A 17187-nucleotide genomic window follows, 5' to 3' on the forward strand; every position below is an offset into this window, starting at 1 on the left:
TGAGATTTGTGGACGAGAACCGCACACGATTGTCGTTCCTTTAACTCAAGGATATTTACAATGGTGTCTACAGAATAGTCTAACTTTACAAATTGCTTTTGCAGATTTCGAAGGAAAGATAGATATTCATCTTCCTGCACACAAAATGTTTACCTTGCTACAAAATATACAACTAGAAGAAAAAGAATTGTGTGCAGAGTTACCTACTGATGGTCCTACAGTATTTACGGATGGCAGTGGAAAAACAGGAAAGGCAGTAGTAGTTTGGAAAGAAGGTCAGGTATGGAAAAATCACATTGTCACATGTGAAGGCTCCCCCCAAGTGGTGGAACTTCAAGCTGTAATAGAAGTATTTAAAAAGTGGCAGCATGTTGAGGTCAATATTATTGCTGATTCTTTATATGTGGTAGGTGTAGTAAAACGCTTGAGACGGGCTTATTTGAAAGAAATTGATAACATCACATTGTTTGAAAAATTTAAGATGTTGCTATTTCTGTTAAACCAACGGACAAAGTGTTATTATATAATGCATGTCCGAAGTCACACCAGTTTGCCTGGATGGATCACAGAAGGGAATAAACGAGCTGATTTGCTAGCTAATCCTGTATGGACTGGGCCATCCCCCAATAAATTTCTACAGGCACGTGGAGCTCATAGTTTTTTCCACCAACCAGCGAAAGTATTAGCCAAACAGTTTCAAATTTCTATAGCAGATGCCAAAGCCATCATTCAATCCTGTGCTGAGTGCCAGAAATTATCTGGGCACGGAGATGGCGCTGTAAATCCTAGGGGTCTGCAATCCTTGCAGTTGTGGCAGACTGATGTGACTCATGTACCAGCTTTTGGAAAATTGTGTTATGTTCATGTTTCTGTTGATACATATTCCTTGATGATATGGGCCACAGCACTTGCGGGCAAAACAGGTCGACATCTGCAAACACACTTACGACAAGCATTTGCAGTAATGGGTGTCCCGGCCCAGATAAAAACAGATAACGGACCATGTTTTATAGCACAACGGACTCAGGAATTTTTTCAGCAGTGGGGAGTTACTCATATTACTGGCATTCCTCATTCTCCCACAGGTCAAGCTATAATCGAACGTACTCATAAAGTATTAAAAGATTTTTTGGAAAAACAAAAAAACGAGGGAATTAGGGGAACCTCCTTCAAATAGACTCATGAAAGCAATATATGTGATGAATTTTTTGACCCTGCGTGGAGAGTCAGTTGTCCCCCCCTGTAGTTCGGCATTTTCAAACAATGAATAGTGGGATTCAAAATATTGATAGTGGGTGGAAAGTCTGGGTTAAAAATATTGAGCGTCAGCAATGGGAGGGACCTTTTAAAGTAATAACGTGGGGCCGAGGTTATGCTTGTGTCATTACAGAAAATGGGCCGAAGTGGATTCCAACTAAATGGACGAAACCTTATGCTGAGATTGATATGGAACACGCTGACTGTAGTAAGCAGCATGACAGTGGCACCGGTGATTGATCCACATCATTTAACACCGTGGGACAGTAAGAATGTTTGGGTGACACTGACTAAAGCTATTAATCAAACCTCTTTTTGTGTGTCATTGGCATTACCTGAACAGTCTTTTATTCTTATGTATTTTATTAGGTATAATGTTGCTTTTGCCGTGTTTAATTAGCTGTGTTCATAGGTTTTTGCAACGGGCAATACAGCATGTTGTTACTTGTCGAAAAACAAAAAAGGGGGAATTGTGGACACATATTTAGCTAACGGTCGCAAGAGCATTCCAGATGCCTTTAGAAGACCCTGAAAAGAATAAACAGGAAGACAAAAAAAGAAAGATGCCAATTAGAAGAACACAGGTGCACATTCCACGATAAAGGGAACTTGGCACAAAGAACCTCAATTCGGCAGTTTATCTTGACAAATTAGACTGAGACAAGTTTCGCATGTTTTAGTATAACCAATTGTGTCCTATGTTTATGCGCGTGTACAGTGTTAGTACAACCAATTATATCTTAAGTTTATGCGCGTGTACAGTGTTGATATAACGAATCATATTTTATGCTTGTGCGCGTGTACAGTGACTTTGCAGAATATGTGACTATAAGTATGTGTGTGTTTTAACAATAAAGGGTCATCTGCTGTCTGCTCTCAAGATTACAGGCGTCTGTCTACTTCAATCTCCTCATGCTGGAGGACAGATCTCCAACGGCCAGGGACTGCAGGGCTAGCAAGACCCTGCCTGCAAGTGAGGAGCAGTGGTGGTGTGAGCAGAGCTCGGGCTGGCCCTGCCTCAGAGCAGCTGGGGAGCCAGGGAAGCTGAGTACGGGCAGGGTCATCCCTAGCGTTTGTGCTGTGCTTGGGTTGGTGCCTGTCCTGTACCGCCGAAGGTGCCCAGTGCCCAATGAGCTGGACAAAAATGCTGTCTCTGCCCTGAACTGTGGGCAGGAGGAGCATGAGGGGAACCTCACGTGGTCCATGGGGCGCTGTGTGCCTGAGACATTCTTTTGAGCCCAGCATTGTCTTCAGGAGTTCCTTTTCTGCACCCAGGAGACCACGGATACCCAAGGGACACCAGGATATAGAGCATTGGCTGGGGCTAAAAGGCCAGGGTCCAAAAAGAAAATTTCAAGTGTAATTGAAAAGCATACCTAAACGTTGGCATTAATAGCGAAGCCACAAATCCCTTGCACAAACTCAGGGAAGACGGGCACCTGAAACAAGCCATGAGAAGGCAGGGGGCCACTGGACTGCGGAGAGCGCAAGTAGCTGTGGGGCTGCTCTGTGCGCTGCTGCCATCTGCCCAGTCACCCGCTGCCTGTAAATGGTGGGGTGGTGGCCAGAAAGTGGATCTTTGGGCACTGGGTGCTCTCCTGGAGCCCCAGTGGCCCATGGGGCTGTTGGGTTCACAGGGAGTGGGGACTCCATTGTGCAGCCTCAGTGCGGCTGGTCCCGATCCTAACTTGTGAATTACCTCAGCCCTGCATGTCTGGAGAGCAGCTGGGCCCTGCCAGGTGCTGAAGGACTGTAAGAGGTACCTGTCTCATCTGCCTGTGCCCATGTGTGCTGGCCATGGACCTAGATCAAGTAATGGAGGGGAGGGGAAGGCGGAGATGAGGCTGTGGGCTGCCCGCAGGCATTCTTGTCTCCCCATCCCCACTCCTGCCATCCTTGGGAGCAATCCTCTCGCTGATGGCCATTGGCTGTGGAGTAGCTAGGGATGTCTTCGTCAGCTGCAAGGGAAAGGGCACAAAACAAAAGCCACTGCAGGGAATCCCACCCCCCCTTCCTCCATCTTTTCCCTGAGCAGACTGGAAGAGTTGCCTCAGAAGGAAGGAGGACTCGGAGGCCCGGGCTGGGATGCAGCACAACTTTAATGAGTCTAAAGAAGAAAAGGAGGTGGCTCACAGGGAGCACCAGGGGCAGCCACTAAGATGCAGTGGAGCTCCTGCAGGGTGTCCGTCTGCCTGCCCTGCAGAGGGATGCAGGCCCCGCTAGGCTGGCATTGGGAGGCACCGACAGCAAAAGAAAGAGACAGAGAAGAGACTGGAAGAAGGAAACAATGCCCCGAAGCTCTTCTGGCGAGCACCACGTTATTGAGGTTCTTGCCCGAGGACGTTGCCAGCAGCTTTAGCAGGGTTGACATCTGCTGCCACAGTAGCGGCTGGTGATGCAGGAGAGGTCACAGCAGCCGGAGTTGATGGGGACTCCGTTACTGCTGAGGATGCTGCCAACAGCAGCGGAGGTGGAGGAGCCCACAACGGTGTTCTGCGGGAAGGAGCTGAGGATGGGGCCGGGCAGGGTCACCACCACGGGGGAGGGCTCGATGACAACAGTGGAGTTCTGGCACTGCCTGACACAGGGCTCGTTGCAGCTGTTGGCCAGCGGGGTTGGGCCGCAGGGCCGGCAGGGCTGGCACTGGTCGTAGCAGGACATGTCTCTGGGCAAGAAGTGCACCTGGGAGACGGGGGAGGGGAAGCAGAGCACGGGGACACATGAGAAGCAGCACTGCACCCATCCACAGTGGAGCCAAGGCACCTCCTGGATCAGCATACGCTGCCCAGCTCCAAGGCCAGGAGCCACCTCAACTAAGTCCCAGCCTCCCTCTGCAGAAGACCTTCTCTCCCCTTCCCTCTGCTATGACAAGCAGCTCCCAGCCCTGGGCTAGGACAGCCCATAGCAGCTGAGACATACATTGAGGAAAGACCTGATCTTGAAGGAGGACGAGAAAAGGCTCCGCACTCACCTGGTTCCCAAGGAGAAGGAGGCGAGAGAAGTGGATGAGAGAGCAGAGAGTCGGGCTGCCTTTTATAGCAGTCCTGCACTGCCTCAGGCCCAGAGGCACCCTTTGTGGAAGTAATAATTTTCTGACAAGCTCATGTCACATGCAAACCATCCCAGCTGATGGTATGGGCTGTGTCCTGGTTTCCTGCACTGCTGCCTTTTCATTTCCTGGCTTATGCCATGTGCTTTCCCATATGAAGGCTTCTGTAAGTGCTGGCATGAGAGGCCCAAGGATTTCTGGGGCAGACAGACGTCAGTGCAGGCAGACAGACGTCAGTGCGGGCAGAAGACTCAGCTCAAGTGCTGGAGGGGTCCTGTGCAGGCAGGTGATGTACACCTGGGTCATTCCTGTAGGCTTGTTTGTGGCAAAGTTGTCAGGAAACGGGCAGCACGGTCGTGCTTCTCGCCCGCACGCCCAAGGTCTCTCATGTGGGAGGACGTGCCGCATCCTTTTCTCTTGCTTCCCCCACCTCTCGCTGGTGGTCGCTCATTGTTGCACGCAGGTGGGCTTCTGCTGGGAGTGTCTGACCCCACTGCAACAGTAACAGTGCTCTCAGGACAATTTTGCTGGGCTCATTTGCCTCATCCTCTCCCTGTGCAGACCCTGCAGGTCGTCAGGCAACGCCAGGAGGGTGTCTGGGGCCTGGTGCTTCCCCGGGGTACTTGAGTCCTGTTGTCCTGGTTTCAGCTGGGATAGAGTTAACTGTCTTCCTAGTAGCTGGTACAGTGCTATGTTTTGAGTTCCGTATGCGAAGAATGTTGATAACACTGATGTTTTCAGTTGTTGCTACGTAGTGTTCAGACTAAAGTCAAGGATTTTTCAGCTTCTCATGCCCGGCCAGCGAGAAAGCTGGAGTGGCACAAGAAGTTGGCACAGGACACAGCCAGGGCACCTGACCCAAACTGGCCAACGGGGTATTCCACACCATGTGACGTCCCATTTAGTATAGGAACTGGGAAGTGGGGGCGGGGAATCGCCGCTCGGGGACTAGCTGGGTGTCGGTCGGCGGGTGGTGAGCAATTGCACTGCGCATCATTTGTACATTCCAATCCTTTTATTATTACTGTTGTCATTTTATTAGTGTTATTGGTATCATTATTAGTTTCTTCTTTTCTGTTCTCTTAAACCATTCTTATCTCAACCTACAAGTTTTACTCCTTCTCCCGATTTTCTCCCCCATCCCACTGGGTGGGGGGGAGTGGGTGAGCGGCTGCGTGGTGCCTAGTTGTTGGCTGGGGTTAAACCACGACACCTGTCCTGCCAGTGTGGTCCTGAGCATCTCCTCAGCAGAGTCCCCAGTTGATGATGTGCTTTATGTGAGCGTACAGACTTTTGATGGTTCCAGGCAGGCATGCCTGAGCACACGTGCATCCTCCATCTTAGTCTGCCTTGCCTCTGATCCAGCTTAGAGGTAGTTTTAACTGAGGTCTACCCGCTCCCCTTCGTTGACCTTGCTCAGATCATTGCCAGATGTTGCTGCTGGGAGGCTTCAGCCACTGCCACCTCCTCTTCCCACGGGAGCAGCTTTCAAGCTTAAGTCCTAGTGCTCGGCCCCAACCTGAGTTACAGCTCCAGCTGTGACACATCTGTGCTTGTATCGGGCCATGGACCACACTGATCTCACTCTGGACCCTGACATGCTGGTGACTTCCCAGCTTCGCCTGAGACCTGCCTCGCCTCTGTGAACACACCTGGTGATTGCTGGACATTGCTGAACCCTGACGACTATCATGCTGACCTGGACTCACGGACTCACTGACTTGCCTTCCCAGCCTGACCCCAGACACATGTAAGACAAGAGCCTGAGCCAGAACACGAGCAGGACAACCTCAAAGTCTGCGCACACTTGCAGACCCATGATCTTATCGGGGTTTTGGAGAAAAGCTGGGATAGCTCTCATGTCTGGAGTGTGCAGTGGCTGCGCAAAACAGAAGGCAAAACTGCAACCCTGCACGCCGTCAGAGCAGGTTTCTGTCCCCTCAGGGACCTGCCAGGCAGAATGCTTTGGGAAAGTGCCATGGGGTTTCAAAGAGGTGCAGGGAGCATGTGAAACACAGCAGTGAAGATCTGATGATAATAAAAATAAGGCAACCACCATAACTAGTTCCATGCACGCCGCTTGATAAAGGCATTCAGAAAGATTTACCAGGCACATTAGATGGCTGTGTTTTTGGAGCATGTCTTTCCAAATCGTAAAGCGTGACCAGCAATAGCGTTTTTCTTGAGGTTATTCACAGTTACTTCTGTCCCTTACTGAAGCCTGGAATGGTTCTCTTCTGTTGAAATTCCTATCCACCTAGTTGTGCTTCACTCTCTGCTGGACCCACTCTATCTATTGGGTTTATGTGGCAAGGGTTCAGTAGCTGGGGGCCAAGGTTGCAAGGGTGGCCTCTGTGGGAAGAGTCCAGCAGCTACACCCATGTCTGACAGAGTCAGATCCAATTGGCTCCAAAAGGGACTCACTGCTGCCCAATGCTGAGCCCAGTAGCAACGCCGGTGGTGCCTCCGTGAAAACCTATTTAAGGAAGGGCAAAACACTGCACAGGAAGCGAGGAATGGAGAAAAGGAAATTGTGAGAAACAATCCTGTAAACACCAAGGCCAGAGAGGAGGGAGGAGGAGGAGGTGCTCCAGGCAATGGTGCAGAGATTCCCAGGCAGCCCGAGGGAAAGACCATGGTGGAGCAGATACCCCCATGGAGGATGCCTCGCCAGACCAGGTGGATATCCTGGGCAGGAACTGTGGTCCGTGCAGAGCCCATGCTGAAGCAGGCTCCTGGCAGGAACTGTGGCCCCTGGAGGACCCACGCTGAAGCAGTCTTATCCAGAAGGACAGCAGCCCGTAGACACAATCCACGCTGCAGCCAGTCTTGAAATACTGCAGCCTATGGGAAGGACTCATGCTGGAGCAGAAGAAAACGTGAGGAGGAAACAGCAGCAGAAAGGAACAGTTGTGTACTGACCACAGTGCCCCGTTCTGCATCCCACTGTGGTGCTCAAGGGTGGAGGAAGTAGAAGAGCTGTGAATGAAGGAGGGAAGTTGAGGCTGTGAAAAAGAGGTGGGGATGGGATAAAGGCGTTTCAAGGGGTTTTCTTGCTGTTTCTCACCATCCTGCTGTACTTTTAATCGGCAATAAGGTAAATGAATCTTCCCCAAGTCAAGCCTGGTTTTGCCTGTGATGGTGATCGGTAAGTAATCCCTCTGCCTTTATCTCGACCTGTGACCTTTTTCACCTTACTTTCTCCTCCTGTCCTGTTGAGGAGGGAGAGTGAGAAAGCAGCTGGGTGGGTGTCTGGAAGCCAGCCAAGGTCTTTTTAGTTTCACACCAGTTATGGCAATTAGAGGTGCCATGACTCTTTGTCATTCACATGCTTTTTCTTCTCCTTGAATCTGTGCCATCAGGAGCAGTCTCTTTCTCCTGCTGTTGTTGCCCTCAGAGGACGCTGGGCAATGCTGTCAGCTGGCCTTTGTGCTTGTGTACCTGGGAACTAGGGACAGGTTTACAGCTTTTCTTTCCCCAACCGTCCATCACTCATTGCCTCTCTTTTCCGGCCCATCCACTCTCAGTGTTTCACAGATAGGTCAGTGCAGAAGATCTCAGCTGTCTTTGTAGTCCCAAATTTCTGAGGTTCAAGCACCAAAGGCTGTTCCCCATGAGCTCTAGGCTTCAGGAGAGGAGGAAGCTAGGACGTGGGGCACAGTACAGTTCTCGTCTCTCAGCATCCAGGCAGGAGGCCCTTCTGTGCAAGGCGGGGCTCTGCGGGTAGGGCCCTCAGTTCTCCCTGGGCACCCCTATTTCCACTATGCACCCAGAGGTCTGCAAATGAAGATGCTGTTTCTGTGAGGGTCTGGGCTTAGTGGCCTGAGGGAAAAGGAGAAGGTGGTGAGAGAGCTTCTGCCGCGGAACTGTTCTTTCCCCGCACCCCAGGATGGGATTGCCCTTGCCGTGAGCTGCAAAGAGGGAGCATGGGCTGTTTTGACCTGTGCTCTCTCTAGCGTATCATGGGAGGAACTGTCAGTCCCTCACCTGTGTCATCTTGCAGGCCCATGCAAAAGCCCTTTTTGTCCTGGAGCTGCTCCGTCGGATGGGAGTTGGGGATGTGCACTCTGCAAGACACCTCAGCCCTGCAAATCTGTGTAATGAACCCCTGGGGCTGCACGGGGCACTGTATGGGCGTGACGGAAGAACAGGCGACTTGCCCTAGCCGTCTTTGCCCTTGGATGCATGCCGTGGCCCTTCCTTCTGGAGGTGGGTGGGAAGGTGAGGAGGAGGAGGCTCTGGGCTCTCGCCAAGATGATTTCTCCTACCATCCCCTCCTTCCATCCTCACGGCCGTCTTCTGGCCGAGCCTTCTCCCCCAGCAGAGCTCCATCCAGAGCAAGAGGAGCTGCCTGGAGTGCTTGTGGGGCTGCTGACCTCCCAGGGCCTCCTGCAGCACTGGGGTCCTCCCATGAAGACAGCACAAGTTGGGATCACCACCTGTAGGGCATGCTCGGAGGCCAAGGGGAATATTTCTGGGCAGAGATGCAGCAAGGGAAGGGCTGATGGTCACTGCCTGTGGAGTAGCCAGAGATGTTGTCCTCAGCGCCAAGGGACAGGGACTGAAGGAGGCCAACAGGCAGTGTGTCCTGCCCTCCCAGTCCTCTAGGAGTGAGGAAGGGTCCGCCTGCTCACCCATTTGTTCCCTCCCAGCATAGCTCCTTTCTCCCTGGACAGCTTTAGAGAGCATTCAGAGAGGAAAGGACCACACAGAGCCAGAGCGTGGGATGCAGCAGAGTTTAATGAGTCTAAAGAGGGAAACAAGATGTCTCTGAGAGGAGGCCACAGTGAAAGGATCGCCACAGGCGGCCAAGTGCCAGCAACCCCCAGAGGGAAAGGGGCAGGCAGGTCCCCCCAAGCTGCCTTTGGTGGGCCTCAAGGCTGAGGGGAGCAGAAAACAAGAAAGGAAAAGGAGGGAAAGGAGAGAGTGGAGGAAGGGAATGAGAGGCATTGGCCATGTTTTCGGAGAGCCCAGGCTGGCCTTTTCCAAAGGGCTGACACCCTTTGCAAGAGGAGTGGGGCATGCTAAGGCCCTCTCCAAGCAATGGTCACGATCTCCGTTGTTTGGTCTAGCATCATCTTCTGGGTTCCCGGGGCTCTTTGTCTGGGCTGTCACCAGTGGCTTTAGCAGGGGGAGCACCTTCTGCTGCCACAGTAGCGGCTGGTGATGCAGGAGAGGTCACAGCAGCCGGAGTTGATGGGGACTCCGTTACTGCTGAGGATGCTGCCAACAGCAGCAGAGGTGGAGGAGCCCACGGCAGTGTTCTGCGGGAAGGAGCTGAGGATGGGGCCAGGAAGAATCACCACCACGGGAGAGGGCTCGATGACAACAGTGGAAGGCTGGCACTGCCTGACACAGGGCTCGTTGCAGCTGTTGGCCAGCGGGGTTGGGCCGCAGGGCTGGCAGGGCTGGCAGGGCTGGCACTTGTCGGAGCAGGACATGTCTCGGGGCTGGTGGTTCACCTGGGAGAGAGGCCAGGGAGGAAGCAGAGCACAGGGACACCTGAGGAACAGCCTGCAACCCCACCAAAAGGAAGCCAAGGCACCTGCTGGGTGGGGAGGTAGAGGCTGTGCAGGGGGGAACAAGGGCTTCTTTGCCTGAGCTCAGCCGAGTCCTTCGCATAGCAGGAAGGCCCAGCAATGCTCCTGCCTAGCCTGTAGTCAAAAAGCTACCTCAGCCCAGCCTCAGACTCTCTCCGTGACAGACCATCTCTCCTTTGCCCTCTCCACCGACCACGATCTCAGAGCCCTGACAATAAGACCAAGGAGCCGGTAGCAGTTGAGTTGTTCTTGAAGGCTCGATCTTTCTCTAGAGGAGGAGGAGGAGGAGGAGGAGGAGGGGAAAAGGGGGTTCCAACTCACCTGGTTCCTAAGGAGAAGGAGGTGACAGAAGTGGTTGAGAGAGCGACCAGTTGGGCTGGCTTTTATACTGGCCTCACACTGCCTCAGGGCCCAAAGGCAGTTCTGCATAAGCAACAATTTTCCTGCATGCTCCTAATGAACGGAAACATCCCAGGTAATGACATGGGATGTGCTGCTGTTTGCCTCTACGCTGCCTTTGTATTTCCCGGTTTATGTCATGCCCATTCCATCACGGAAGCTTCTTTTGAGTGCTGGGATGAGAAGTCCCAGGACTTCCAGGTCAAGGATGCATCACAGTGTGCAGGAGACAGGGACTAAGTGCCAGAAGAGTCCAGTGGAGGCAGGTGATGTCAGTCTGGGGCACTCTGGTGGGTTTTTTATGGTCCTGCTGACAGGGAGGGCCCTAGCTGCTCCCAGCCCTCCAATCCTTGGCTCGTCACCCAAGGGCTCCTGTCAGTACGTGCCCTGTGCTCTTTCCTTCCCACCCGGCTCAGTCCAACAGTCAGTGGCTGTTGTCTTCCCAGGCAGGCGTGCTGCACTTCAGGTTTTCAACTCTCTTTCACCTTAAGCTGCCCTCAGGAGGAAGTTGCCAACCTCTTTGGCCTCCTCCTCTCTCTGGACAGTCCCTGAGACGCCTCTAGCTATGCTGCCTGTGCATCTGTCCTGCTCAGAGTGCCCCGTCCCCGCGCTGGCAGGGAGGTCCCCAACAGCGCCTCAGTCACATCCCTTCCTATTGCCTCTGCCCCCATGTGCTTATCAGCAGCAACGTGCGTGGGAGTGTGATTGTGTACCAGTCTGTGGGATTACCTGCATGCACATCTATGCTTGTGCGTACACCCAGCTGTATGCCTCTGGCGAGACCGTGTTTCTGTGTGCATGTGTATTTTTTTGCACAGGTGTGAGTACTTGCATGCAACTACATGTGTCTGTGTCCTTCTGCACGTATGCCTGACTCTGTGCATCTGTGTATATCGTTGTGTATGCTTGTTGGATATGTGTGAATGCATGCAAGTGTGTACATAGTTGTGCCTGACCTCACGCCCAGGCCTAACCATTCCAAGGCCTGTAGTGACATCCCTCCACAACAGTGCCAGGCACTGACACAGTCTCAGCCCCTCGTTGTCTGAGGGGTCACAGACAGGGTCACAGCACTCGGGTCTCACTGAGGAGAACCCTGGCCAACTCTTTCCATGCTGCCGCCAGGCAGCCCTGGGGGGCTGTGCTGCTTCCCAGCGTCCTCACTCCTGACTCATGTAAAAGCTTTGAGGTTACAGGATTCTGTTGGTCTGTAGCGACGGGGGAGCCCTCTGCCCCAAATGGCCCTTGCCCAGAGACAGGAGCTATGGGAAAAGGAATGAGAGCCTGGGGAGCCTGGGAGGAGGAAGTTGGTAAACACCAGGCCTTGGGCCAAGGGCTCCAGAAAACAGCACCAACACTGGAAAGGGCTGAGGATCCACACCACCAGCAGCCCTAGAGGAATCCAGCAGTGGCATAAGCTCCCCCTTCAAGCCTCAAATGTGACACAGTCTGGAAACAGTGGTTCCCAACCATTTGACCTTAGCTGAGCTGCCGGAGACCTAGCTTGAGGGCCCCATGGCCGGGGGAAGGAGAAAGGAAATCCAGCATCACCTAGGATGATTCCATACACTAGGAGCATGCAGGAAAATTGTTGCTTATGCAACAAATGGGTGAGCAGGTCAGAACAGCCCGTGCTCCCTCTTTGCAGCTCACGGCAAGGGCAATCCCATCCTGGGGTGCGGGGAAAGAACAGTTCCGTGGCAGAAGCTCTCTCACCACCTTCTCCTTTTCCCTCAGGCCACTAAGCCCAGACCCTCACACCTCTGGTAAGGGACAGAAGTAACTGTGGATAACCTCAAGAAAAACGCTATTGCTGGTCACGCTTTACGATTTGGAAAGACATGCTCCAAAAACACAGCCATCTAATGTGCCTGGTAAATCTTTCTGAATGCCTTTATTAAGCGGCGTGCATGGAACTAGTTATGGTGGTTGCCTTATTTTTATTATCATCAGATCTTCACTGCTGTGTTTCACATGCTCCCTGCACCTCTTTGAAACCCCATGGCACTTTCCCAAAGCATTCTGCCTGGCAGGTCCCTGAGGGGACAGAAACCTGCTCTGACGGCGTGCAGGGTGGGGGAGAAAATCGAGAAAAGGAGTAAAACTTGTAGGTTGAGATAAGAATGGTTTAAGAGAACAGAAAAGAAGAAACTAATAATGATACCGATAACACTAATAAAATGACAACAGTAATAATAAAAGGATTGGAACGTACAAATGATGCGCAGTGCAATTGCTCACCACCCGCCGACCGACACCCAGGTAGTCCCCGAGCGGCGATTCCCCGCCCCCACTTCCCAGTTCCTATACTAAATGGGACGTCACATGGTGTGGAATACCCCATTGGCCAGTTTGGGTCAGGTGCCCTGGCCCCTCCAGCTTTCTCACTGGCCGGGCATGAGAAGCTGAAAAATCCTTGACTTTAGTCTGAACACTACGTAGCAACAACTGAAAACATCAGGGTTATCAACATTCTTCGCATACGGAACTCAAAACATAGCACTGTACCAGCTACTAGGAAGACAGTTAACTCTATCCCAGCTGAAACCAGGACAACAGGACTCAAGTACCCCGGGGAAGCACCAGGCCCCAGACACCCTCCTGGCGTTGCCTGACGACCTGCAGGGTCTGCACAGGGAGGGGATGAGGCAAATGAGCCCAGCAAAATTGTCCTGAGAGCACTGTTACTGTTGCAATGGGGTCAGACACTCCCAGCAGAAGCCCACCTGCGTGCAACAATGAGCGACCACCAGCGAGAGGTGGGGGAAGCAAGAGAAAAGGATGCGGCACGTCCTCCCACATGAGAGCCCTTGGGCGTGCGGACGAGAAGCACGAGCGTGCTGCCCATTTCCTGACAACTTTGCCACAAACAAGCCCACAGGAATGACCCAGGTGTACATCACCTGCCTGCACGGGACCCCTCCAGCACTTGAGCTGAGTCTTCTGCCTGCACTGACGTCTGTCTGCCTGCACTGACGTCTGTCTGCCCCAGAAATCCTTGGGCCTCTCATGCCAGCACTTACAGAAGCCTTCATATGGGAAAGCACGTGGCATAAGCCAGGAAATGAAAAGGCAGCAGTGCAGGAAACCAGGACACAGCCCATACCATCAGCTGGGATGGTTTGCATGTGACATGAGCTTGTCAGAAAATTATTACTTCCACAAAGGGTGCCTCTGGGCCTGAGGCAGTGCAGGACTGCTATAAAAGGCAGCCCGACTCTCTGCTCTCTCATCCACTTCTCTCGCCTCCTTCTCCTTGGGAACCAGGTGAGTGCGGAGCCTTTTCTCGTCCTCCTTCAAGATCAGGTCTTTCCTCCATGTATGTCTCAGCTGCTATGGGCTGTCCTAGCCCAGGGCTGGGAGCTGCTTCTCATGGCAGAGGGAAGGGGAGAGAAGGTCTTCTGCAGAGGGAGGCTGGGACTTAGTTGAGGTGGCTCCTGGCCTTGGAGCTGGGCAGCGTATGCTGATCCAGGAGGTGCCTTGGCTCCACTGTGGATGGGTGCAGTGCTGCTTCTCATGTGTCCCCGTGCTCTGCTTCCCCTCCCCCGTCTCCCAGGTGCACTTCTTGCCCAGAGACATGTCCTGCTACGACCAGTGCCAGCCCTGCCGGCCCTGCGGCCCAACCCCGCTGGCCAACAGCTGCAACGAGCCCTGTGTCAGGCAGTGCCAGAACTCCACTGTCGTCATCGAGCCCTCCCCCGTGGTGGTGACCCTGCCCGGCCCCATCCTCAGCTCCTTCCCGCAGAACACCGTTGTGGGCTCCTCCACCTCCGCTGCTGTTGGCAGCATCCTCAGCAGTAACGGAGTCCCCATCAACTCCGGCTGCTGTGACCTCTCCTGCATCACCAGCCGCTACTGTGGCAGCAGATGTCAACCCTGCTAAAGCTGCTGGCAACGTCCTCGGGCAAGAACCTCAATAACGTGGTGCTCGCCAGAAGATAAGAGCTTTGGGCCACTGTTTCCATCTTCCAGTCTCCACTCTGTCTCTTTCTTTTGCTGTCGGCATCCCCCAATGCCAGCCTAGTGGGGCCTGTTGGCCTGCGTCCCTCTGCAGGGCAGGCAGATGGACACCCTGCAGGAGCTCCACTGCATCTTAGTGGCTGCCCCTGGTGCTCCCTGTGAGCCACCTCCTTTTCTTCTTTAGACTCATTAAAGTTGTGCTGCATCCCAGCCCGGGCCTCCGAGTCCTCCTTCCTTCTGAGGCAACTCTTCCAGTCTGCTCAGGGAAAAAGGCGGAGGAAGGGGAGGGTGGGATTCCCTGCAGTGACTTTTGTCACTTGGCAACACGGTAAATTAATTTCATGGTTTCATCAATGAACTGATTGTAACTGCTTCCGAGGGATGCTCAGCTTAGTGGGTGCCTCACCTCAGCTTAGCTCCTTTGGGCAAAGACGTTGGCAGCTCTCGCCAAGTGCTGTCTCCTCTTCCCCATCACACTTGATGAAATTTCTACCCAGGGTCTACCTTCCTACTAACAGGCACCTTGGGCATTTCAAGTAGGCAATTATGAATGAGGCAATCAAGAAACCAATGCACCCAGGAATTACCACACAGACGATGAGTTGCAACGGGAGTCAGCCATTTCATGGCAATGGTCAGTTCCAGCAAGCCAGAAATGTCAGTCGGAAGGCTGCCAGGTCCTCCCTGCTCTGGTGTACTACCCGCACCTCAGCCCAGGCATGGTCAGACCTTCCTCTGGGGTAAATGGGTTCTGTCAGTCAGCCACAGGGGCTGGTTTTGTCCCTCTGACAGCAACAGAAATCACAGATTTAACCCACCACAGCTTTGTTCCTTCACTCTTGTCTGGGCAGCCGATTCCTTCTGGTCACGTACTGGGCCACGGTAAAGGAGAACAAGTCGCTGGTAACTGATCTCATTCCCCTGGGCTTCCCAGACCTCTCACGGTGGGCACATGGCCCCACGTGCCATTATCTTCTCCATGTACCTTCTAACTCTGGTGGAGAATGGCCTCCTCATTGTCACCGCGTGGACCAATCAGCACCTGCAGACCCTGATGCATTTCTTCTTCTGCATCAGGTTTCCTTTGTGGAGATCTGGTACACCATAACTGTTGTGTCAGAAATGATGAAGACTTTCCTTGTCACCAGGAAAATCATTTGTGTTGCCTGCTGGAAGGCACAGTCATTTTCCCCTTCCTCCTGGCTATCACCGAGTTCATGATCCTCTCGGTGATGTCCTTTAATTGTGATGTCACCATACGCAAACTGCTCCAGTATACCACTCATGAAAAAGAAAATCTGCTTCCTGCAAGCCCTGGTAGCATGGACATGGGGTTTGTGGTCATCTTCACCCAGGTGGCTCTCCTGCTGAATCCCATTCTGCAACAAGAAAGCCACCGCTGGGATCCAAGTCCCCTGACTCGGCCTCTGCTGATCCAGTACCAGCACCCGCCGCCGCCCCCTTGTACATGTTGAAGGTGACCGAAGCGCTGGAGAACCTGTCCTGTGAGGAAAGACTGAAGGAGTTATGTCCTTTCTCCCTGGGGAACAGAAGGCTTGGGGGGAACCTCATCACGGTATTCCAGTGGCTACAAAGAGGACGGAGGCTCTCTCATCACAAGGAGTCACAAGGAGAAGACAAGGGCCAACGAGTACAAGTTGCACTGGGAGAGGGTTCATCTTGACATAAGAAATATATTTTTTTACAGTAAGAACAATCATTCACCGGAACGACCTCCCCAGGGATGTGGTAGAGTTCCCACCCCTGGAATTTTTCAAGATGCGCTTGGACAGGGTTGTAGATGATCTCATCTAGGCTCCCGTTCCCATGAAACGTTGGACCAGATGATCTTTCAAGGTCCTTTCCAGCCTGGACTATTCTATGATTCTATGATCCTCTCAGTGATGTCTTTCAATCGTGATGTCACTGTATGCAAACGGCTCCACTGCACCACTGTCAAGACAAAGAAAATCCGCATTCCAAAAGAGTTTATTGCAATTGAGACTAACATTTTTTTTGCAGAGAAAATGGGATGCTGCATGGCTCATGTCCTCTTCATTTCCTAGACTTGTTCACCTAGTGAGGCATACACTGCAGGCAGGGAATAGCAAAGAGGGACATGAACATTTGAACTTCTTCTCTGGAAGGCTTTTGTCACGATCAAGAGAAATGAGAACCCCCAAAGAGTGAGTCAGCAGGTCCACATTAGACTTCTGTCTAAGGCGGCAGATCATAGAATAGAATCATAGAATCATTTTGGTTGGAAAAGACCTTCAAGATCATCAAGTCCAACCATTAACCATGCCCCCTAAACCATGCCCTGGAGTACCCTGTCCACTCGCTTTTTGAATACCTCCAGGGATGGTGAATCAACCACTTCCCTGGGCAGCCCATTCCAATGTTTGACAACCCTCTCAGTAAAAAAATTTTTCCTAATATCTAACCTAAATCTCCCTTGCCTCAACTTGAGGCCATTTCCTCTTGTCCTATCTCCAGACACCTGACAGAAGAGACCAACACCCACCTCACTACAACCCCCTTTCAGGTAGTTGTAGAGAGCGATAAGGTCTCCCCTCAGCCTCCTCTTTTCTAGACTGAACAACCCCAGATCCCTCAGCCGCTCCTCATAAGACTTGTGCTCAAGGCCCCTCACCAACTTGGTTGCCCTTCTCTGGACACGCTCAAGCAGCTCAATGTCTTTCCTGTAGTGAGGGGCCCAAAACTGAACACAGGACTCGAGGTGCGGCCTCACCAGTGCCGAGTACAGGGGAACAACCACCTCCCTGTTCCTGCTGGCCACACTGTTCCTGATACAGGCTAGGATGCCGTTGGCCTTCTTGGCCACCTGGGCACACTGCTGGCTCATATTCAGCCGGCTGTCAACCAGCACGCCCAGATACCTACACCCAGAGGAGCGTACTGATTATCTAGGTCTTCTAGGTGAAAGCTCTGTTGTGTGTTGAAGGGCTCCATCCAGGGGTC

The 17187-nt window shown here is 52.7% G+C and overlaps 1 protein-coding gene and 2 pseudogenes across 1 annotated transcript; 1 reads left to right on the forward strand and 2 right to left on the reverse strand.

Moving 5' to 3' along the window:
• Positions 1 to 3377: 3377 nt before the first annotated feature.
• LOC128140724 (feather keratin Cos2-3-like) lies at positions 3378 to 4362 on the reverse strand (annotated as a pseudogene).
• Positions 4363 to 9034: 4672 nt separating this feature from the next.
• LOC128140739 (feather keratin Cos2-3-like) lies at positions 9035 to 10179 on the reverse strand. Its single transcript, XM_052784944.1, has 2 exons — positions 10168 to 10179; positions 9035 to 9768 (listed from the first exon to the last, which is right to left on the reverse strand). Exon 2 carries the CDS (start codon positions 9745 to 9747, stop codon positions 9430 to 9432), a length of 318 nt encoding a protein of 105 aa, XP_052640904.1. The 5' UTR covers positions 9748 to 9768; positions 10168 to 10179; the 3' UTR covers positions 9035 to 9429.
• A 3199-nt stretch (positions 10180 to 13378) lies between these two features.
• On the forward strand, positions 13379 to 14409 carry LOC128140727 (feather keratin Cos2-3-like; annotated as a pseudogene).
• Positions 14410 to 17187: the final 2778 nt, after the last annotated feature.

The sequence above is a fragment of the Harpia harpyja genome, chromosome 4, assembly GCF_026419915.1.
Source record: "Harpia harpyja isolate bHarHar1 chromosome 4, bHarHar1 primary haplotype, whole genome shotgun sequence".
Lineage (NCBI taxonomy): Eukaryota > Metazoa > Chordata > Aves > Accipitriformes > Accipitridae > Harpia > Harpia harpyja.

Bases quoted from the DNA above. Each gene is read 5' to 3' on its own strand.
- LOC128140739 (XM_052784944.1), bottom strand. From the start codon at position 9,747: ATGTCCTGCTCCGACAAGTGCCAGCCCTGCCAGCCCTGCCAGCCCTGC.